This window comes from Sander lucioperca, chromosome 4 (genome assembly GCF_008315115.2).
Source record: "Sander lucioperca isolate FBNREF2018 chromosome 4, SLUC_FBN_1.2, whole genome shotgun sequence".
NCBI lineage: Eukaryota > Metazoa > Chordata > Actinopteri > Perciformes > Percidae > Sander > Sander lucioperca.
In genome coordinates, this window is record NC_050176.1 from 31,939,053 (window position 1) to 31,964,002 (window position 24,950).

At 40.3% G+C, this 24,950-nt stretch overlaps 1 protein-coding gene across 1 annotated transcript; it reads left to right on the forward strand.

The window, feature by feature from the left end:
* The first annotated feature begins 1,575 nt into the window (after nucleotides 1–1,575).
* LOC116034196 (mitochondrial calcium uniporter dominant negative subunit beta) lies at nucleotides 1,576–24,837 on the forward strand. Its single transcript, XM_031276743.2, has 9 exons — nucleotides 1,576–2,081; nucleotides 16,891–16,960; nucleotides 17,143–17,310; nucleotides 20,063–20,167; nucleotides 20,310–20,467; nucleotides 20,644–20,847; nucleotides 21,565–21,681; nucleotides 24,155–24,266; nucleotides 24,641–24,837. Exons 1-8 carry the CDS (start codon nucleotides 1,974–1,976, stop codon nucleotides 24,230–24,232), a joined length of 1,008 nt encoding a protein of 335 aa, XP_031132603.1. The 5' UTR covers nucleotides 1,576–1,973; the 3' UTR covers nucleotides 24,233–24,266; nucleotides 24,641–24,837.
* The last annotated feature ends 113 nt before the right edge of the window (nucleotides 24,838–24,950 follow it).

The following is a 24,950-nucleotide window of genomic DNA, read 5'->3' on the forward strand; positions in this document are numbered from 1 at the left end:
TCAAAGTGAGAAGCTGCTTCCTTTTTTTCTCCGTCTGTCACAGGGACACATAAATTACACACACACACACACACACACACACACACACACACACACACACACACACACACACACACAGATATATGGCCGTTGTAGATATTTCTCAGTCAAATACAGTATAGATGCATGTGTGTTCCTTGTGCTTTGGTATTTGACATCATAAAAAACTGGGAACTGAGAACACACATTTACCAAATGAACTCATCAGTGATTATGTTAATTAGGGTGTTAGGTAAGGGCAGTCTAGTTCTTTACAAAGTCCATGGCCAAAGTCCAGGGATATGAAGGGGTCTTTGAGGGGAGGATAGGTTTTACGTAATTCTCTAATATTTGCAGTCATTCTCTAGTGTGATGGCTCCAAAGCTTATCAATTCAAGGGGCCCGAGCTTATATCAAGAAGTTACTTGCCTGACAGGGTTTAGTCTGAAGCTGGGGAACTGCCAATGCAAGTGAAAGTATTGGAAGTGAACTGAAATCAGCAGAGTTGGACTTGCCCTATTTATTTTTGTATGATAGACAACAGCGTTGGGCAATGGGCAGTAACGCATTATTGCGTAAAGGGGTTGAAACCAACAAACAAACTGTGCCCAGCTTTTTTGAAAAATAACTACGGTACAAACATGGCCACACTGTTTTCTTTTTCGCTGTACCAGTTGTACATGTGGGTCAAGGAAGCTAATTTATATGCTCGGGCTGGAGGTGCAGTAATGAGTAGTCACTAAATACGTCTGCTACAGCATAATAACAGTATCATTAAAGCAATGTAATTATTATTCAATGGGTAATGGTTATTGCTTACATTTTGTCAATTAATTTGCCCAACAACGCATGTGAAGCACCAGTTATGGACATTACTTTCCAATTTGGTTTTTGAGCAAATATTGAAGTGCAAACACGTCGAAAGGCAGGTTTACTTCTCAGCAAAAAAAATATAAAAATTCAAGTTTATGAAGACTATGTTAAATAATTCACAAAAGTGCAATTTACCATTCAACACATCTATGTGAAATCCAAGATGGCGGGTATAATTTCCTGCACTCTCATTGGAGTGCTGCTCGGACATTTATCTTTTTTTTCAGGTTTCACACACAAGACAGCAAACCTACCTATCGTGAAGGCTAATTTGAGATGAAGAGAAACCAACGGTAGATTGGTGGGTCTTATTCCCAACAGGTCCGGGGCGTTTGAGTCCAGGAAGACACCTGAGGGTCCTCCAGTCTCGTTTTGATAACTAGCCTACCTTTTTAGTTAATGCGTATTAGCAGTTTATAGTTGGGGTGGGTGGGGTGTATTGGATGCAAGGTCAACTCACGTACACTTGGGTTGTAGCCTCGCATTGCCAGACCTATCAGCGCTGAATGGGAGCGGGCCAGTGGGTTCTGGTCTGGCTCAGTGAGGTCTGGCTGCACGACGGACGTATTAAGAGAACGGGCTGCATGAGTTAACAAGATGGGAGGGAAAAAAATGCTCTGGCTTGTTTGTATTTTCTTTCCAACCAACCACAACCGTCCTGGGCGGCGCAACATCCCGGATGCTGCGACTGTACGTTTGCAGCTTTATCCCAGCAATGTACATCCGGTAAGCCTTAACCAGACTACGTAGGTTGGTTTGGGACGGCACCCTGGATGTATTATATTGACACTTAACGTTCAGTTTTTTCCCTGCTGGTAGATTCACGCAAAACAGCCCAACGGAAAAAAGGGGGAAAAGGAAGTGGAGTCTGGCACGGACCGTGCATGTTGTTTGGAGGAAATGGTATGCAGCGTAGGCGGGGCTGTTCCTCCCTCTGTCCCGTAACGTTAGCTATCGTGTCATATTTTTACAGAGACAACAATCCGTTACCAACCGGAACACCGGGCTCCGAGGCTCATATTTTGGAAGTATCTCTACCCAGTATGCCCCAACAGCACAGCTAACACGGTTAACGGCTGACGATGGCTTCGGTGCGGATGGTCGGCAAAGTTACGGCGAGACTTTTGGGAAGTATTCAGCCTCTTCATTGCGGTTTCAAAACTACTCGTCCTGTTACATTTCTTCACCAGGTAAATTAGCCCTTTTTTAATTACTGTAATTACTTTAATTCGTCGTAGGTTTGCTACACTACCGTGCAACTAATTAACTAAGTCCAACGTTAAAGGTTGATTAACTGGTTTTTCCTGCTTTCTGAACACAACACAGTTGACTTCGGTATCTGTGATCGATTTGGATAGCCAACGTTACTTCAGTCATTTCAGGGCACTGTTCAAAGAAGGATTTCTTTTTTCAACTTCTTATTTCTGTAACATCAGGTTTCTTGACCTGTCTAACATCAGATGTAAACTTTATCAAAAAGAGGTTGGTTGTTTTTTCTTGTGCTTGAATATGATCCATTTTTCACCATCCTCCTAATGGAGGTATTCTACTGTGGAGAAAGGCAACTCTCTCTCTGCTTCTCTCTGTCTGTCACTATCTGCTCTCCTGTGTCATGCATTGTGTAATTTGCATTCAGGATTTAACGAATGCATTATTTAAGTGCATAACCTAGCTCTTAGAAACATGACTGATCAAACCAGTCAGCCTTGAAAAGTGTGTATGAAGCTGTTCGTGGAGAAAAATACCATGGTTAAGCTGCTAAATATACTTCCAAACTTTAAGTAGAGACTTGCCTTGCCCTTTACAATCCCAAGAGCATCACAGCATTACTATTTAAGACACCACAACACCACTAACAGCTCTTTGCTACAGCATAAAGGTCAGTATCTTATTGTATCATATGCCAGAATTGTGCACCATCAGGCTTTGTGTATATAGTTTCAACACTGATTATCATGCCACAGCCATAGTCAAAGATGCAAGGTAAATGTCTGTCTGCACAATTCATAGTTGTGAGCGTAGTGCTGCATAAAGTGAAACCCCACATGGCACCAGAGCATCACTAAGAGGTTTTTGTGGTGGGGTTTTACTCAGTCATTTTAATAATGCACTGTTAAATTGGCCAGTTTAATCTTTATTTTATTACCAATTTTAACATACATTGGAAGAAATTGGATAGGTCAGCTTATTTGTGAGCAGGCTTATCCCAAGCGGACGCCCAAAATCTTGGCCAGTGCAGGAAGAACAGGGCATACTGTATTGCTAAACGCCATGATAGTCTCTATACTGAGTGAACATACAGTTTGAGGGAATGAGGAAAACATTATTTCTGTTAGATGGACAAGCTGCCATGAGTCACTCCTGCATGCAAGAATGATGACTAAGATGATTTCTATTTTTAGACTGAATCATATATAAAATCACAGAGCTGCAGTTTTCCTCTTTTCAAATGACATACTGTAAGCAAAGTGTTGCTGCATGCAGCTTCTCACAGAGCAGCAAACCCCATTTTGACCTCTAAGGGTAAAGACACACTGAACGCAGCCATTTTTTCAAAAACAGAACTCCTCTTACTCATCTGTATCCTCGGTATGTTCCACATAAGTCATATTTTTCACCAAAATATGGTTATGGTCACTACTTCCATGTTGTGCTTTTCCCCTATTTGAACCTCTACGACACAGCAGAAGCAATGTATTTAGCCTTGTTTAATACATGCAACAAGGGTCCTTGTAATTACAGGCTCTGTGTCTTTAACCCCTAAGCCCCCCATAACTACAGACTGGGTGAGTGTTTGATACTCAAAAGACAGGTGGAATATCAAATAGGCTGATTGAGCCTGGCCCATGTTGATCAAAAAGACTTGTGAGATTTAGATATTGGACAAAATGTAAAACTCTCAAGTCAAGAGTGTGTTTTTTAAAGGAGTGGCTGCACCTCAGCTCGTTTTGAATAGGCTGGTACAACACCTGTGATAAGAGAGCCATTAACAAGACATATATAACTATATATAAATACAGCTGCATACAGAACCAGTTTCAAGAATCCAGAGAGAAAGTTGCCGGTTTATATGACATAATAGGAAGCAGCATTAGCCAATAAAATAACAGAGAAATAACAGAGGTTGTGGATTAGCAACTGAAAATGGAATTCTTCGAATTCTGACTTGCTTATTCACTGTTTCTATACCCCTACTCAAAATAAACAACAATAGTCAGTGGGCAGGGGCGGATTGGCCATCTGACACTTCTGGCAAATGCCAGAGGGGCCGGACCATTTTTTTAAATGTGGGCCGGGCAGATTTTTTTTAAATATACAAATAAATTGGCCGTTTCCCAATACCAAGAATGCAAAGAACAGACTTGTGTTCTTGGGGAGAACGTTCTTGCTAGTTGTACCTGGAAGAATGAACTTGCAAGTTCACAAGCACAGAAAACACTGTTAAGAGTTTGAGACGATGCATACTTCCTGTTATTGCTCAACCCCCCCAGCACAGAGGCTACCTGCAGGGCTCCAAAATAACAGCTAGAAATAAAAACCACAACAATATAACCACTTTATATTAAAACAATCTCCGGACAAGAAAACCTCACAATGTTACAACTATTGCAATAATATTGAAAAATAAATCTTATTGAGCTTTAATTTTATTGTTTATGGTTTAGCTCAAACACTCCTTACTTATTCAAAAGAGTGGAACGTGATCCCTACTATTATTAGTGTATAAGTTTAAGTCAGTTTAAATTAAAAAATAAGTAGGCATATGCACTGGTGTGTCCTATGTGTTCATGATCGTGATCATTTCTATATTATTGTAGTGCCCTGTATATGCCCAGGGAGATGGACATTAGCAATTCAAATTATAAAGGTTGGTGTCTCCCCTTTAGTCTACATAACATGTCAGCATGTTACCACTTTATGTACAACTCTTAATTTATCATACAGACTGAAACTCAACTTCTAATAAATCAGAAAACAAATACACCAAAAAAAAACTAAATCTATATATACGTAAATGTATAGCCTATGGCATAATTTAAACAAGTCTCCCGAAAAGAAACGTGTATATCTCTCTCCCCCGTGTGTGTGTGTGTGTGTGTGTGTGTGTGTGTGTGTGTGTGTGTGCTTGTGGAGTTTAACTCTGAAAAGACAGTTAACCACAGGTTCCCATTAATCTTATGATGGCCATGTGTTGTGATATTTAAACAAACGATCCGTCAACGGCGAAATAAAAGCCTCTTATTTACGGGACCGGTCTAAAAGACCTCCGGCTTCCAGCGGGGTCTCTGAGCGTGACTATCCGAGCGACGAGCTAGCGGCCGGGGCAGGCGCAAGCTGGCGGCCGCCTCACTTCACGGAGCTCCGAAAACTCCGAAAACCTTGGAGCAAATTGTCAATTCGGCAAAGATTTTCGCAAGACTGCCTATATTCGAAATCTAAACCGTTCATTTCTCGCCTAAAATGTGGTCAGAAGTTAATTTGGTGATGAATAAGATGGCGAAAATTGTTAAAATTGTCCCATTTTTGGGCTGTCTATGTACCGGAAACCCGACCATCATTGAATGCCGAAATGAATGTTGGGATACGGTTGCAGCGAAGTTCATACAAGTTACCAACCAATGCATCCTCGGTAAAATGGGCGTGTCAAGAACATTTCCGGGAATCTTAACTGTTCTTGGTGAAATGCGAACTTGTGTATTGGGACAGTACTTGGGCAACACGAGATGACGTTTCACAGGGACACAAGAACACAAGTCAATAAAAGAACACAGATTGAGAAACGGCTATTGTCTTTACAGGCTGACAGCGCATAGGGTGGGTTTTTATCTCTTGCACAATTTCACTATGGTTATAATAATAATAATAATAATAATAATAATAATAATAATTATTATTATTATTATTATTATTATTATTATTATTATTATTATTATTATTATTATATTAATAATAATAATAAACATTAAGCATTTGGCCACTCGGCAACGGCCGGCCCGGTCCCGAGATGGGCCGACCGGCCCATCCAGAGGTTACTCAAATTCAAGTCAAAGTCAAAATCAAGCACATCACCTTCAAACGGGATCTCCATTTGCAGGGTTCAGGCTGTACTGGACCCACCCGGTGATCATGCTGCTCTGGGGGACCGGCTGCGCAGCGAGAAGCCGCTCCTGACAGGCACAGATTTTCGTCGTAGCTCCGACTGCTGTCTATCCGCGTGGCCGTCTGACGGCATTAAATTGAGACAGTTTCATTACCGGTTAAAAACTTCTTGTCACGTTAAATAGTAGTCCAATTTGGTGTTTTGGTACAGTTGGTTTTAACCCCTGATGCGAAGTGTAGGCCTATAGGAGTACACATGAACCCTGAACAAGCAGCGTCGCTCTGCTCAGTCTTTCTGCTAACATTATGTAGGTTAAACTCTGCAATTAATCACATGCAGAGTTCACATATATGCATGAACGGTTGTGGTCCATTACACTGTTGGCTATATTCAACGTCACTGATAATTTTTGATCAATAGAATGTAGAAAACATTACACTTCAACGTTTTGTATCCATAACATAATTGTGTTATTCTACAATTTGGCAGTAAAAGCAGTAGCCTATGTAAGTCAATCCTACATTTTTCAACTTGGGAGCAAAACATGCTCCTTGGGGAAAAGAAGTGACCATAAAGCCCTGTTCATGCTAATTAAACAACTGGACTTTGGGGTCAAGTGTTGTCGTATCCAGCCCATGTCCCAGTTGCGAAAGCCCCCTTACTGGACTACTGAATATAATAATATTCCATTATATTATAATTGTTAACTTCCACCAGAATTTTGTGATTTCCTTGCCATAAATATAGAACTTTTTACCATAAATTGGTGCCTAAAAATGTATCAGAATGCAGGAATTAAAGTCTTTTACCCTCAAAATTTTCTGGGGGAGGACCCCCTGACCCCCCCTGCTTTATGTGTTCCCCAAAGGCCAATTCTAAACAAAGTAACGTAAACGTATTTAAATTGCAGAGTTAGAGAGTTAAAAAAGATGACAGAACCAGACAATGTGTGCAGTGTCAACAGAGAGAAACATGGACAAATCGGACAGACGGTGACAACAACAAAAAAACATATCGAGAATGACAGTAAAAGCATACAAAACGGCATAAATAGGCAGTATGTGTAAATTTGTTATAAACGTGTGCTCTTTAAAACGTAAAAAGCATTGTTTGCCAGTTACTTACATTAGGTGTTTAAAAATCTGTTACATAAGGTACTGCCTATATTATTTCACCATCTGTACACAAATGTAATTAGTGAATGCACATGTCCGTGGGTGGGGTTGCATGGGCGTGGTGATTTGGGCTGGTGTACGTGGCTACAGTGCCAGGGCTGAATTTTTGTCCCAGTCCGCCCCTGTCAGTGGGAGTAGAGATGAGCTGAGTATTGAGCGTGTGCTGTCGGCTGCTCACACAGCTGCTCTTGAAAAAAGTAAAATGAGACATCATCCACTGAGAATCTCCAAGAGATTAAATCTATTGCAACATCTATTGTCATTTTGTACTGCCCTCAGCAAAAGATTGCTAGATTGTTAGATCATTTTCTTCTTTTCTACTTTCACCATTGTAACTATGCTACAGGTATAATATGATGGAGATTGAAATACTACTAAGCAGGCCAGGAGTGCTGAGAGAAATTTAACAGACCTGCGGTACACAATAAGTGATACTGACTTTGTTCTGCAGCAACTGGTCATTGTTCACCGCCTGTATCTAAAATAACACATACAAGGAACAGTATGACATTTTGGAAAACACTTGTTTGCATTTTTTTCTAAGTCAGATGAGAGGATCAATATCAATTTCATCGCTGTGCATCCAGTTTTGAAAGGTTCAGGAGGCTAAACAGGATGAAGAAGGGGAAACTACAAGCATAGCATATAAAATATGCCTTTCAGCATGTCCAAAGCTTTCTTATTCACACATTATGTCATATGTATTAGACATATTTAATAGATCTATTGAAAATGAGATATGGTGGTTTTAGAAGAAGTAAGAAGAGCTCTTTATGTAACTGCACACTATTGAAAAGTCCTGCTGTGGGGTTGCCAGGTTTGTGCACTGTTGTAACTCTGCTCTGTGACTCCTGGATGTGTTAGTGACTACCTGGCTAGTGACTGTTACATGTTAGACACAACAGGTGAAACAGACAGCTCTGTCTGACAGATGTCCCAAAATATAACTCCTAAAGTTCCTTTTAAGCATGGAGTGACACTGCACATTGTGAAAACAAAACATGCAGAAGTAAGGTTTCAAAAGCATACAGAAAGAAATCAGGAGGAAACAGTATTGTTGTTATGGTCACTCCTTCACATATACGTTTATAAGTTTGTACATTGAGTGTGCTGAAATAATAACATATGCCTGAAGAGACAAATGTCTGTTCCACAGAACCCGTAAACCCCAAAGCGTCAGGTCAGCTGAAACAAGCATAATTTTGTCACTGACGTTTTTGTCTGACAGCTGGCCTCTTCTGCTGTTTCATCCCCTGGACTGGCATTATAATGTAAGATGGAGGAAGTTTCATTTCAGCAAGCCTGACTGCCAGGTTCTCAGTGTGAAGGCTGGCCATGCCAGGCATAGAGGCTGTTCTATGTTCGGGCAGCATCCACAGAAATAGAATAGGAATAAACACCCGTAGGGAGTCTTTCAGACTTGCGGAAAATGTCTAATTGCATTTTATTTTGACACATATTACGATTGCAATATGATTCACAATATTGAAGGGAATGATCATTTGTGTATCATTATTCTCATTTTCATTGAAATTAAAAATGATTTATAGTGTGATTTTTGCAAGGATCTGTAGCAAACCGATTTGTAGGCCCAGGACGTCTCTGCAGCACCACAATACTTAATTCAGAATGGTTTGACACATATTTTGCCTTTAACAAATATTGCCCCCCCTGCGATTTGGATATTGCACTATTCCAAATTGCGATTTCGATACAAATGCAATTAATTGTGCAGCCCTACTTGCATTTTGTTGCATGTCATACCCTGTTTCCACCCCCCCACCCCCCCCTTGTTTCCTGTCTACTTCTCTACTATGAACTATCCAGTAAAGATGAAAACGCCAGGGAAAAAAAATGCTATCTGGATATGGGGAAAAGTGTATGCGCATGCAGAACCTTTTAAAATTGGAATGCTATCAGATAACACATCTGTGCCGTGGTCTGGCTCACAGTCTAATCAGATCTGAGCCAGGTATAAAGGCAATCAATAGAGTTTAAACACATTCTTTAATTAATAAAAAGATCTGCCTAACAGTTGAAAGGTCCTCTAACTCTGCTTCTTCCTCCTGTCTCATGCAGTACTGGCAAAAAGCTACAGACAAGCCACTCTCCTCTGCAAATAAAAAATAAGTGGGCTCAATACAGCAGCATTGCTTTCCTTTACCTTTACCTGGCTGAAACACTACACACATTTAGATCTGCAAATTGCGTATTGAGATAACAAGACCACGTATTCGTACCAGATGTAAATGCAATGGCAAATATGCCTCTGTTCTTTTTGGAGTAACTCATCAAATTTCATAATACTAGGTTGTTTGAATGATATAGAAAATGAGTTCCATTTTATTTTCTATTGTCCTTTTTATTGTGAACAGCATGATTTTTTGTTTCGTAGGATAAAAGCAGAGATTGACTTGGTAAATATGGATGATGCTCAAAGACTGAGATGGCTGTTCACATATGAAATGTATAAATTAGCCAATTATCTAGATACAGCTTGGGAGAAGAGGAAAAAAGCTCTTTATCGAGATGAATTGTAGATAAGAATTTGTTGTTTGTGTGTGTGTGTGTGTGTATGTGTGTACGTGTATATACATATATGTATGTGTATATGTATATATTTGTATTCATGTATTTCTCCGAATGATTTGTATATGCGACAAGAAGATGTTTGTTAAATAAGTAAATGTGTGGTGTCTTGTAATCCCATGTGGGATGGGCCAAAATGTTTGGCATGACAGAAATAAAACATAACTAACTAACTAGGTGTGGATGAGGTCTTAGTTTTCAGTCTTTCTCAAAACTTCAAAGTGACAGTAAGAAGTCGTTATGCAGCGCAAGGATTACATTATAAAAGTTTAATGTGCATCACCAGTCACCTTGAGATATTTGAATATATTTTGTCTGGCACAGGCTTTAAACCTTAGACTTGCCATCTGCTTGAGCCAAGTCATTATTGATTTCTTGTAGAAATGCGCATAGACAATACAATTCAGTGTATCATCCTGGGCAGATACATAGATTCATGTACACAATATGTCACTTAATGTTGTGGTCTGTCTTGTTAACAACACATGCTGGACATGTGAGATCCATAGGATTGAATCCTTCAAATTTAACCTCATCAGGGCGCCTGCCTGGGTAGCTCACCTGGTAGAGTGCGCAACCATATATAGAGGTTCACTCCTCGACGCAGCGGCCACAGGTTTGACTCCGACCTGCGGCCCTTTGCTGCGTGTCATTCCCCCTCTCTCCCCGTTCATGTCTTCAGCTGTCCTATAAAAATAAAAATAAAGGCCTAAAATGCCCAAAAAAATAAATAAATTAAACCTCATCAGTTACAACCATATGGACAAACCATATTATTTACACACCAACTGAAGCCTTTGGTGTTATGATGATCCACTGAAACAGGTCTTAATACAAACAATCTCCTATTAAACCTGTTAAGGTTTATTGCACTACCTTTGCAGACCTTTAAATGAGACCTTGCTTACTGAGTTCAAGGTTGTTTTTAATCCAACAAACTATATTAGTTCTCCACTGAATGCACTTCTTGTCCTTGCGTGACCCTGTGGCAATGCATTGCTCAGCTATGTGTGACCAAAGGGGAAATAGTATTCACCTAAGTTTGCAGAGGCAAGTTTTTTTTGTGGCATTTTTGCATTTTAATTTAGGACTGGAAGTTATTTTGCTTTGCAGTTTCCTAAGTCAGTGTCCCCCTTTTTGTCGCCCTCTTTTCAGTATTCTAGCTAAGCTGCAGGGTAAAGAACTGTCTGTGGATTTAAGCTTGGAGTATTTACGCTGAGTAATACCTGTAAGAGCAAAAGTCCTAATCTCATAAGTATGATATAGATAACTAAAAGTCTTGCCTCTGCTTTTTATCCTGCACCACCCATTTGGATTGCAGTGAAGACACAGATGAGGCAACGTGACATCATGACTTCGCATAAACATACACGCCACTTTCTAAGACAATTACCCTCTTCTCATGGCAGAATAACTATTTGGAAAGCTGTAATTTGCTTGATTAAATGCCTTCACATTCCCAGCATGCGTTGAATAAATTAAATCTGGCATTTGATTTGTAGTAATACCGTGTAGCCATGGTTTCCATGTTTTTGCCCTTTGGCTTCTTATCTCCTACTGATTTTCATTTTTGATTTCATTTTGACATATTTTGAGAGTATGTTTTACGGTAAAAAACAAACATCTTATTTGTCGTATTTGCATGAAAAGCACTATACAAAACTTGTCTTTCCACTACCTTCATGCCATCGTACCGCAGTCATCTTCATGCTCTTTGTCCTCCTAACCTGACTGCATTATTAACTGGATAGCAGAAGACGAATGCTTCAATGCAAATCATTTTCATGGTACAGTGCTGGCTGTTCTTATGATGGCAACAGGGTGTAGTTCAATTTCTCTTCTTGGCAGTCTTTGTTTTTTTACCCCAGTCTTTTAGGCCGTTTATCACTCTCACACATTGTGTGTGTGTGTGTGTGTGTGTGTGTGTGTGTGTGTGTGTGTGTGTGTGTGTGTGTGTGTGTGTGTGTGTGTGTGTGCGCGCATGTGTGTGTGTGCGTGGTGTCAAACTCTTGATGAGAGTGGGAGGAGATCTGTTTAGAAAGTCGTGATGCAACAGGCCATAGCTCAGTTGTGACAGGATTCATAATGGAGCGACCCGCTGGGTGACTGCTGGGAAAATGAGGCTGCTTGTCACCGTTATAACCCTGATTGTTGCTCGAGCGTGTAGCCCCAGCCCGCTTCACTGCAGAGGAGGGAGATGGCAGTTCGTCGCCATATTGCTCAGTCTTCTCCCGCTCCTCTCCCCCTGTTGGCATGGCATAAATAAGAAACATATAGCTCAAGGGGTAAATATACCTTCTGATTGTTTTGAGAAAGAACAGTCAGAGGATATCATTTGCAGATGAGGAGCAGGTGTGCAGCATTGTTCCCTGCAGCTTTAAAATGACTCTGGATAATGGATAAACGGCGACCGTCCTGCATTCTGAATAATGATTAGCCATGTAATGGGGAAGTGTGTTTTGTTTTGATAAGCAAACAAATGTTCAATTGAGAAGCCAGTGGTGACGTTAGTCGTCACGTGGATTAGCAGTCCTCTGCCCTCCCTTCTGCAGGCTGTATTTGTGTCTTGTGACATGGCATGGGTGTGATCGCCTGTTACTTGCTGTGTATGTGCTTGTTCAGGCAGTACAGACTTTAACCTGCAGTCTGTTACAACCCTCATGGGTTTAATGATCAATGGGTGTCCGCCTCTTTGCATGGGAGTAGCCTCAATGAAACTATAGATTATATTAGAGCTGCAAAGATGGATCGATTAATCGTCAACTATTAAATTAATCGGCAACTATTTTGATAATCGATTAATCAGTTTGAGTCATTTGTTATATAAAAAGTTCAAAATTCTCTGATTCCAGCTTCTTAAATGTGAATATTTTCTAGTTTCTTCACTCCTCTAAGAAAATAAGCGTTAGTTGCAGCCATAGACTGTTAATAATATGAATCTTTTTTACAGTCTATGGTTGTAGCCCTAGATTATATATAGCACTGAGGTTGGACACTTTTTATATAAAATACCAGAATACCCAAAGATTCTCTGTATTGTTTGCTAGTGAGTTCGAGGCATTTACAGCAGCAGTCAGATTGTCCCCACAAGGCACATAAAAAGCATTATTGCACTTGCTCTGTGTCATCAAGTGTAATGAGGCCAGGGGGGTTGTCTGCTGCCATTCTGGCCTCTCTTCACTGGCTCCCAGTGCAAGCTAGAGATGGTTTTAAGGTTCTTCTTTTAACATATAAGGCCCTGCATGGACTCGCGCCACCTTATTTATCTGAGCTTATTACACCATACAGTATACACCTGCAAGCTCTCTCTGCTCCCGTGATGCTGGTCTCCTGGTCATTCCCCTTGTAAACAAAATATCAGTTGGTTATAGAGCATTCTCCTATACCGTGCCCCTCATCTGTGGAATGGCCTCCCACTACATGTTAAAGAAGCTCACTCATTCGGCATATTTAAATCTAGATTGAAAACCCACCTCTACTCGTTATACTATAGCCAAACATAACACACCATCCTTTCTGCATTTTTCACAAACACACCTTTTCACTTATTGTCTTATGTTGCTGGTTTTGTATTGTTTATTGTTTATTGTTTATTATTATTATTGTAAAGTGCACTGAGACAATGTCTAATGGTGATTTTACACTTTAAATAAAATTTGATTTGAATTTAGATTTTCAGTGTTGAATGTCACGTGACATTCCCCCTTTATATGTATATGGACTGAGTTTGCTATAAATATATACCATATTACTAAATTGTTCTTTAATGTAGTGCTGTGTTAGGTCATTTGTAACTTCCACATGTAGGCAAGAGAAGTAAAAAGGGGTCAGTATTTGTAATGCAGTGTGCCAGACAGTAATAACACAGGGCCAGCAGCATGGCTTTGGAAATGGACTATTATTCATCACACAGCTCACAAGTTGCATTATCTGCCACAATGACCACGTTCTGTTGATTTCCAATGGGATTGGTTTGTCTGCACGTAGCAAATAAACTGCCTGGACTCAGTCAGCCATTGAATTGACTCTGGTCAACAATCTCACACAAACACACACACACACACACACACACATTCAGTAAAGAGACAAATAGTCCAGCTTCACTTAGCTCCAGATCTTCTGTTTTCACATTAGCAATGAGCACAAATGGCGCTCAACTCACTCCCCTGTTAAACTACTTTGACGTGAAGTGTTTGCTAACGAGTGACAGGCATTTTATTCTTATGCACTCACTGTGTATTAGCAGTCAGTGCCTGCGCCACTCAGTTTAATGAGGCACTATGGCAGCAGTGGTAGGAGCGGTGACGCTGTTCGAGACTGTTTAACGTAATGTGTTTGCTCTCTATGGTTAACTATGAGGAGTCACGTAATAACTAGACTCTTTCAGCTTTCAGGGACAGCGTGGTTATGCACAGCTGTACTACAGATGGGTGATACGACAACAGTGAGATATTACAAATTTGTCAACTGTAAGAGATTTATCGATACCATTTCTACTGTGGCAGCTATCCCTTTATTTCCTCTGGTTGTATTAAGGCCACTGGTTTCCAACATTTTGGGCTTAAAACAAAGCAGTGTCTATATGCAACTACTCGTTAGAGAGAAGACACACCAGCCCGATAATCGGGCGTCGGGCCGTCTGGCGAGGTCCGTGACTCGAGTCTGTTCTGTGTGTCCCGTGCCGTCGGCCATTCGAGGAGCCGTCAGCATTCATTTGGGCCGACCCAACATGTTCAGTCAGGGACAGGGCAGTCGGGAGTCACCCGGAAAATCTTTTAAACTGACCTTTGTCAATCTGAAATGAAGACAGATTCAGCAACTGCATGGCCTATTTCTCGCTTAAAATGTTTTCAGAAACACATTTCGGTGAACTATTTTAGTACAATATGAGATCGTATTCTGAACAAGCCGCCATGACAGTCTGGCTGTGAATTTCCGGAGAAAAAAGAACCACGTGACGCGTTCGTCCAATCAGCTGCCGGTCTTCATTTTCTGGTAAATAATCAGACTGTTAATGGAAACAATACAGAGCAGCTCCGCCTGCTGCTATGGAGACGCATTACGTTTCGCGCACGCGCAGAGCGTACGCTCAAGTCGGTGTCGCCTCAGTGTGTTCTGAGGCATTTTTTGGACCTCGGGACTGACTGATCAGTCCGACTGCCTTTTCTGCCGACGGTCGGCCCGTCTGGCTGGTGTGTCAGGGCCTTTACATGTTATGGTCCCATTTTGGACAGTGGGTGAGCAGTTCAACCAAAGAGTTTTCCCTCTCACATTGTTAAATTTGAAAGAATTATAGAGGCCTTAAGTAGTATTTCATAAGAAAGGCAAAGTTAAGGAAACCCCAGGTTGGGAACCACTGTAAAAGGCCATTGTAGCCTATGTTGCAAGTCAGTAAGTGGCAATGCTTTATGGCAGTATGGATTTTTGTTTTGGGTGATTTTTGCAGGAATGTGATGAAGTTCTTGGCCTGTCAGGTATTTAATTTGCACATTAGCCAGAAACTGTCCATAAACTATTTCTTAATTGATTTTCCAGGAAATTAACTATATCAAAATATGACTATAACTACGTAGACCCAGCAATAAAGGAATTTTATCCATATAACCCACTGTATATTGCACTGTATTGTACTTTTGGATGCCACCATCCTTATCCATTTGGTTGACATATTTCACTGGTATTAAATAATATATACGTATATTCCCTAAAAATACTTGTTCCTATTGTCGTTGGGGAGCGGGTGTGCTGATGTATAGGTGGTAAAGCTCCGTGACAGCTTTCGGCTTACAATAACATCTGGAGCTCTCACACAAGCTGTGTGAACAGCTTGAATTGTGTCTCATTGGGATCACTTTTTTGGGACAGCGAGTATTTATCATGTTGTTACTTGTGGTATTCAATCTCCAGATAACAAAAACCTTTTCCAGCTGCTTTTATAAGGTTTCTTTCTGCTTGTCCAATATGTCCAGTCTTCATGGTTCATGTTGCCACATACAAAAGCCTCTGGTTATGAAGACAGTTACTCATTGCTGAATGTGAATGTTGTTTTTCCTGTTAAAGCCCCTTTTCCTAACCAGTGGAGTGTGAGGGACCTCTGCACATCTGGCCTGTCTGCTTTCTCAGCCCATGAAAATGGACGGCTCCCTTGTTCCTCTTTAATGTGATATTGATCGAATAAACTCCCAGCTGGAGGACAAAGCAGTGGGAGAGAGTGGCTGCCACATCCCTACATGTCAGTTGGACCCCTCTGACTCTCAGCTCAATAGGAAATGCTGTGATGAATGCTGTTTTTGAGGTTCAAATTACCCAAGTGTTTCAACACCAGGAAGCTAGTGTTCAGAACTTTTTAGTAGGAAACTGAGGACATAACATCATGGATCACTACTTTTCTGAATCTGAACATATATTTGTTATTAATGCTGCTATTAAGATTTTTAGTTAGTATTTACGACATTTAGTACATTTGTGTTGGTTTAGTTTGATATTATGGAGATATTAAGCTGACTCTCCAGTAAACGTCTTTGTGTTTGTGGCTTCATGCTAAAATAGTTGCGTTGTAGCACGTCCCAGTGGCTTTAAATATTAAGTAGAAATATGAGTTTGAATGCAAACTAAAAAAGACTACACCCCAAAAATATCAAGTACAGTACAGAGAAGTACTCCTGCTGACTAGAATAATGAGCAGTACCCTGTGGGTGCCCTATTTATTTTCTGGAGTGTGGCAGAGTTCATGATGGTACATTTTATTGAGAGACACACTGGCATTTCATTAAGCATAAAAGGCTGCAGCCTTAAATTTAATGAGAAGTTGCATCAGCAAAAATTAGTTAGTTTAATCTGCTTCATTTTTTTTAATCAGTTTAAAAAGCCACCCATTGTTATTGAAGAACTGTATATTAATGTAAAAGCACTCTCAGAGCAAAGTTAAAACTGAATCGATGTGGTTTGCTGGCAGGCTGTTTTTGAATGGATTTGTTTCCAGTTCCTTCTTTACAGGATGCTTTGGATCCTTTTACTCCTTAATGTCAGTTTACCAAGGGAGGGATGTACTTTTGAGTACAGAGAACAAACTGAATAAGCTGGTAATGGTCTTTATTTTATTTTTTTTACTTATTTCCTTCTTTTCTTTTTCAGATTCAACAGAGGTCGCCTCTACTTGGAAATTGTCAAGCTCTTTTCTACAGTGCACTCGCACCCTCCAGTGGTAATATACAGTTACTACCTCCACATGATAATTAATTGCTGTATTTCACACGGCTGCCCCCTATTTGTGACTTTACAATCACGCCTGCTGTGGGGGAAAACATTATTGAATGTGTCAGCTTGGCATGATGATCTGTACAAGACATAAAGCATGAAAATGATTTCCTCCTCATTGTGTTGCAGACGTGTCTTTGAAGTACAAATATGGCCGCTTGGTTCTAGAGGTCCCGTTGCCCTCCAGGAAGGAGAAGTGTCTGTTCTTCCTCAGACCCATGCTGATGAGCGTAGGAGACTTGATCGCAGATCTGCAGAGAGAGGACCCTGGAGCCACTACTTCCATTTTCTCTGAGGGTAGGACTCAACATCATGTGTTAGATTTGAACAAACCAAAACCGATCACATTCTTGTGGTTTCAGTGAGTCAGGTTCCAATCTGGTTTTGCAGGCTCTTTGTTTGGAGTGAAAGCTGAAGAGCAGCACAGAGTAGTTTGGCACGATCCCTATCTTTTCACAAACCATTAACTCATTTTCACCACTGTTGCTAGATTGCTGTAACATCCACCCTAAAGGTTTTAAAAGGTACAGCAAATCAGCTTTGAAATAATCAAGAGAGCAGTAATTCCTTGTTGTTTGCTTTAAACCTAAAAACAGTTATGGGAAATGTACCTTGCATTGCCAATAACTGGGCTAATTTGTAGTATAATAGAGAAATATATATATATATATATATATATATATATATATATATATATATATATATATATATATATAGCTGTTTAAAGTCTGATAAATTACCTCAAGTCTTAAGTCAGTGTTGGTTGGGGTTGAATGAAAATGAAAAAAAAAAAAAATCTGGGGGTGTGGAGTTAGAAAGAAGTGATCTTACCAGACCTTTGTAGCTCGCACCTCATTTCTGCTTGAGGCTAGTAACTCGAGGCTACATTAGGCGCCAATAGCATAACACACCCAAAACGCTGACCAAACTGTTAACAATCAAGTTGCATTGTGGGTAATGTAAGTTTTGACAAGGAAGAACTATAAAGATGAAAAGTTTGTATGTTCTGAATTGGTGTTTGATGCTAGTGTTTTTACTCGCTGTGTGTTCTGAGTGACAGTGACCCTCATTTATCAACCTAACGTAGAAACCAGCGCAGATATGAGCGCAGAAATCATCTTACGACAGGCTTCACGTGTGATTCATGAAATGTTTGTATCACACCAATCAGAGCGTAAGAATGGTCCTACATTGATAAATGCAGCGGCTGGAAACAATTGTAATTTAATTTGTATATCACGACACAATATATTCTGGGTTTTGAGGCCTCGCCCCAACAATTTACGACATGGCGAGACGTAATCCGTCTGAGAAGCGGCACTTTTCAGAGGTGGAGATTGAAACCCTGACATCTCAGGTTCATTTGCACTAACGTACTATTTGGCAGTCTGAAAACTGGTACTAAAGGCTGTAGAAAGAATGCGGAATGGAAAGAGATCACTGATGCGGTCAACAGTGTTGCCGTGGTAAATCAGACTCCAGCTGAAGTTTATTTCATTTATACATCCTTGACACATGTATACTATAGTCCTAATAGTAATATACAGGCTTATATTGCAATCTCTTAGGCCTACATGTAGGTGTACCTATATTTAAACAAACACACAGTAGCGGACTTTATGCGGTGTCTTTTATTTTACTCATGTTTCTTTTCATCAGTCTGAGCCAGGCAACCATGAGCTGTGAGGGGTGTGTCCTCCGCCACCCCGACACTGACGGCAGAGGTGCTGGAAAAAACAGCCGGAATATGTCGGTCAATGGCAGAAATAAACTGTTCACTTGTGGCCATTAACAACACTTTAAAAGAGACCCAAAAACCTGAAGAATAAATAAAAATGCTGTGCATTGTCTTGTTTCCTGTTTTGAATATTATGTTTTGTTTTGAACCGGGTGGTGAACCACAGCTAGTCACACTGGAAAACTTGCGTACACGAGTTCAGACCAGACGTGAGATTTTATCGCAGCCTACGCTCACGTTCAAATTGATAAATGCCTTGCTTTGCGTAGGAATCGGCGTACGCCCGTCCTACGCCTGTTTTAGGTCGTACGCACGTTTCATAAATGAGGGCCAGTGTGTGTTGTCTCACTGAGGATTGTTCATAGTGTTTGGCTGCACTGAGCCTGTTTTGAGACGTGTGTGAAGAGTTGTGTTGCTTGGAATGAGTTTTGCAGGTGATGTGAACTGTTTAGCTCAGGTGACCGTTGGTAATGCAGACTGTGGTTAGAGTTTTGCACGTGGCTTCAGTTGTGACCACTGTCGTTTAGCAATCGAAAAAAAACTGTAACATGGGCGTGAGTCATGAGCAGTTTCTGTTTGAGGTGGTTTCAATCGAAGGAGTTTTAGAAGGCCGAAGATGTAAAAGTATCCAGTATTTTACAAGACAAAAGCAGAAATGACCAAGAGCTAATAGATAGTTTTAGATATTGCAACAGAAAAATATATACATTTTCTTTCTCTTCCCTTTAATCATCTTGGGACCCCTCAGATCTATCTCGGGACCTCACTGCAATAGGTGATGAATAGGGCAACTGTAAATGGCAGTTACAATGTAACAAAGTATTTTCCTTGTTGGTCCATAATACAGCGCTCGTGCAGTGTGTTTTAAGGGCAGGGTGTGACTCAATCTCCTGACTGGAAAAACATGTTATTTTTTCTGTAGTAATCGCTCTGTCCATTTACACATGCATTGTTCCTGAGGCAGGTTGACAGGTCTAAGACAGATCTTAAGTGATACAACATTGGAGTATTACTTGCAGTGATGAGTAACTTTGTTTAGGCAGTAAGTTATTGACTCGCTCTCATTTCAGACAATTGTTATCTGGGGTTTATATAGTGTATGCAGGGTGATCTGTTTAGCATTTCATTACAGTTGTGGGTTTTTTGTCTCTATTTTATGTTTTTATCGAGTTTATGTGGGCAGTCTTTCAAAAAACATTTATTGCTGCCCTATATTATATATTATATTATTATATATTATGTATTATAATAATATGATATAATATGATTGCAATAAAAGTACTAAGTTGGATATTTGTCCTCTTCTGACAGATGGAGAGCATGTAGCCAACTCCACGCTGATAGACACCCTGCTGGATAAGGACTTCCAGCTCGTCATCAATGATGCAGTTTATAATGTCTGCTCTCCTGAAAAGGGTAAAACACATTTTTCTCCGGTCGTGCAGTAAATGGTCCTCATGATGTCTGTTTGGCAATTACAACTTAGGCCTGCTGATAAATATCAGTGGTTTATCTCTGCAGGCATGATTCATCCACCTTGTTGTGCCCTCTGTTGCAGTGAGCAGCGGCAAGCATGCCATGGAGCTGGAGGACGTGAAACATGTCGTGCATCTGCTGCACACAGCGCTCCACCTGCCCGAACACCACCTGCTGAAAGAGAGGCAGCTTCTGGAGAGACTGGACAACCTCAAACAGGAGCTGTCACCCCTGGAGAAGGTTGTAGATGTGTCTCAACATCTGTATGCCATTAAACCTCACTTTATCCCTCATTACATCCCCTTGACCGTCTTTAGTCTCAGTACTGTTTTGAAAGGAACAGGTGACATTTCCATCCTGTTAGCTTTATTGGATGGTAACCTTTCCCTTCTTGTATTATTGCCTGACCCTGACAGATGAAGGCACAGCTGTCCCGTTCAGCAGATTTCCACAGCTCCAGGGTTGTCTGGACTGGCATGGCCCTGTTATCCGTGCAGGGTGGCGCTCTGGCCTGGCTCACATGGTGGGTATATTCATGGGACGTCATGGAGCCCGTCACTTACTTCATCACCTACGCCACCAGCATTGGAGCCTTTGCCTATTATGTCCTTACCAAACAGGCAAGTCAAAAGACAAAAAAAAATCTAAGTTTTGTTCTTTTTCCAGTTGTGGACTTTAACTGATTTAATATAAAGAGAATTTTGGGTAATTCACTTTTTTGCAGAGAGTTAGAGAGGATATATACAACTCTCCTGTCTGTTCAGTAAATAGGAAACTACAGACAGCAGCAGATAGCTTAGCATAAACACTGGAAACAACTGGCCTGGCTCTGTCTGAAGGGAACAAAATAACCTACCAGCACAAGACAGTGTGTGGTTTGATGTAGGGTTACTGTAAGTGCAGGACTATGTATTGGCTGCCCATAGGGAATTCTTGTCTCTGCTGCTTGCCTGGCAACCTCACGGTGACCACAAGATGTGGCACTTCCTGCGCCACGCCCAAAATAAGTTCAGCACACCAGTAAACCACAAATTGCAGTTTTTGCACTTTAGTTATTGTATGAATTAAACCTAGAGTAAAACTATAATGTGTTAATTTGTGAGCTGTAATGGTGCTGGTAGGTGGATTGTGTTATCTACGGACAGAGCCAGGCTAATTGTTTCCAGTCTTTATGCTAACCTCACTTCATATTTAGCAGACAGGTATGACAGTGATATCAATCTTTTCATCTAGTTATTTAAACCAGAAACTCTGTTTGTACAAAATCATGCATATGTGTGCAGATACATTTTTACTACCCACATTAAGAGCAATCCTATTTCATTTTTTCCCCTCAGGATTATATATACCCAGACATGAAAGACAGACAGTTCCTGCATTACTTTTATAAAGGGGCCAGCAGGAAGAGGTTCAACGTGGAAAAATACAATGAACTTAAGGATGAGCTGGCTGAGGTTGGTTGATTGGTTTACTTTTTACAACCCCAAGCATACATGCACTTTGGAGTCATAATCTACCTAACTAACATGTTTTGGACACATAAAAATATAGGAAGTACATTCAAATAGAGGTCGACCGATTCATCGGTTTTGCCGATTAATCGGCACCGATAGTTGATTGGTGGAACTATCGTTATCGGCAAAAATCCATACCGATAGTTTTTCCTGGTTGCGTCCGTTGCTGGAGCGGCTGAGAAGCGCGCGCTGTCATTCATTACACAGTACGCAAGAGCTGAGAAGGGTCTGCTGGCATCATGCATTACAATAGCGGCCTCTAGAGGCGAAATAAAAACTATCACTGATGCCTCGTGTTGTTTATTTTCGACACGTGTTACTGCGCGCTGCACGGAGAGCACATGCTGTGCGGAGAAGGCTGACATCAGATGCGCGTTTAAAGCATTGACAGCAAAAAGGTATGTATACAGTACATTTTGTCATATCATTATAAAGTTATTAATTTGTTGAATAGATGCTGCATTAGTAGAGAAAGAACAGCACAACAGTATATTTGTTTGCTTTCGAGGCGGAGATGACGCTAAACATTAGTAGTAGGCTAACTTACCTCTAGCGCTTAAAACACAGACAAAAATAAACGCAAGTCTGACCCAAATGTCAGAATCAGAACCCTAAAGGATCGTCCACGATCCCAAACGGCACCTCTGATTCATATTTAGATAATTTAATAACAGTTAAACGTAGAGACTTACTGATTGCTGCAGCTAAAAGCTAACGAGTTAGCCGTCACGGGGGTGTCTTTGGTGTCTTTCTAGCCTTTACAGGTGATTTTCTATCCAGCCTGGAACTTGTGCCTTTTTTCGGGGTTGTTGAGCATTAAATCCAAACTGTTACATCCAAGAATTATCCACTTGATGTCCATAATTCATCACATTTTCTGTCATTTCTGCCGCTAACTCCGTGCTACCCATAGACAGTAGGTGCTACCTACAAGGAACTCCCATGATGACTTTGTTTATGTTTTCAACCAATGGGAAGGCAGGTCTGTCACATATTACGCCTTATATGGGCATCCAAGCGAGAACAAAGAGAATAAAGTGGGAAAGATAGATCCCTCCAGGTCAGAGATCGTCTGTTACCGTTCTAAACCGTTCTACAGAGAAGAATGGCGTCACTGTTTTGAGATTTGGCATACATTTGGGCCATACATTTTTTTGAAGAAATGTAAATAGTTTGTTCTTTATATGAATTATAATGCTCATTATGTTTATTTTTGCACTGGATGACTCCAAATATGTAGGAGAACTGTTTTAGACAACACACATGCTTGTGTAGCATTGCTGTACAGTTAAACAGTTACATGTTGAGTTTAACGGTTTTTATTTGTTATTTATTACTTTTTGTTTCAGTTTGAATGAATGTCTTTTATTGACTTCAATATTTATTTATTTATATTTATATATTTATTTCATTTAGCATGTTTTCATGGTTATATACAGTTTTTTTATTTTTATAATAAAGTTCAGCACTGTTTTACTTGGAGTGTCATGTTTGTTTTTATCCAGTATCAATTCTAAATACTATCGGTCGATTAATCGGTTATCGGCAAATACGGCCCAACCTAGCTATCGGTATCGGTAAAATCCACTATCGGTCGACCTCTACATTCAAACTGTACATGTGCTACACTTGAACTATTTCATTACTTAAAATGTAAGAGCAAAAAGTAAAACACACTTTTGTTAAGATAACATCTATGATGTATATTAGCAAACAAGACTGAGAATCTACAGCCATGCTAGCAGCTCCTTGATGCTAATGCTTCGAGCTAAATGCTAATGTCAGCATGCTAACTTGCTCACAACACTAACATGCTGATGTTTCGCAGGTATAATGGTAACCATGTTAGTCACCGTAAGTTAGCGTAGTAGCATTCTAACGTTTGCTGAGGCTATATAATTGTTTAAGAAAATTGCACTCTCATGCATTCATTGTTTCAAGACCCTATACCAATTATAATCCACTGCTATGTGTAAATCCTACTGAATTAATTGTTAGTACCAATAATAATGGTCAGGGCCCTAAAGTATAATTCGTTTTTCATTTTAAACCAAAAACGAAACTATGAGCTCCGTTTTTCCAATGCCCATACAAATTAAAAAATAACTGGAAAACTGCTTGTTTTTCCAACTGTTGTTTTTTTTGTTATTCATGTTTCCATTTTAAACCAACAGCGAGAATACAGGCTCATATTTATAACGTGCATAATAATTGAAAATCCGATGGAACACAGGTCTCGTTTATAATGTTATTTTGGTCTTACGTGTTAAAGATCAAAGGTGACTAAAACCAATGCGCCCTGGACCAGAAGTAACATTGACATGTCAAAATAAAAGTATGAGAACTTAACAGATTATACTTTAGGGCCCTAACCAATAATAAGTGGTCTGTGTGACTTTTTTCTGTGCCTCAGGTGGAGGAGGACCTGAGACGTCTGAGATATTCGACTGAATTTCAGCTACCACTTGAACAGATCCAGCCAAAGCCGTGAACGAAGCGAAGTCATGAATAATGGTCTCTCACACTTAAAGGTGCTCTAAGCAATGTCACGCATTTTTTAGGCTACAACATTTTTTGTCACATAGAGCAAACATCTCCTCACTATCTGACAGCTGCCTGTCCCCTGAACACACTGTAAAAAAAAAAAAAACGGTCTCTGTAGACAGCCCAGGCTCCACAAACGGCCACAAAAACAAACTGCGGCAACCTGCACCACGAAACATAAACAGTTTACCAGCCAATAACCGACAAGAAGGATTTGGGGGTGGGGGTTGGGGGGTTAGTGCGCAGAAGGGAGGGGACGGGATGAGGAGGAGGGAGGGGCGAGCTAGCCTCCGTTTTGTTTGACAATACTTCGAACGTCAAGAAGTGACGTCACCCAACATCGCTTAGAGCACCTTTAAATACTCCAGAGCAAAAACAAATGTCCTGCTTTATTTTGAGAATGGTGCCTTTTTTTTTTTACCAGGAATCCATATCATTTTGCGTTTTGTTTACATACTTGGTAATTCTGATGCCAATTATGTCTTTGAGAAAAGTACAAACACTGAGGACTATTGAAATAAAAAGTATTTCCCGAACATTGGGACAATCTCCTGTCTGCCTGATGTCTTAATTAATTAGTAATTAAATCATTATTGTGGAAAGGTTCTTTAGAGGATAGAGATTCCAGGGCATAGGTGAAATAAAAACACATAATACACTTTTTG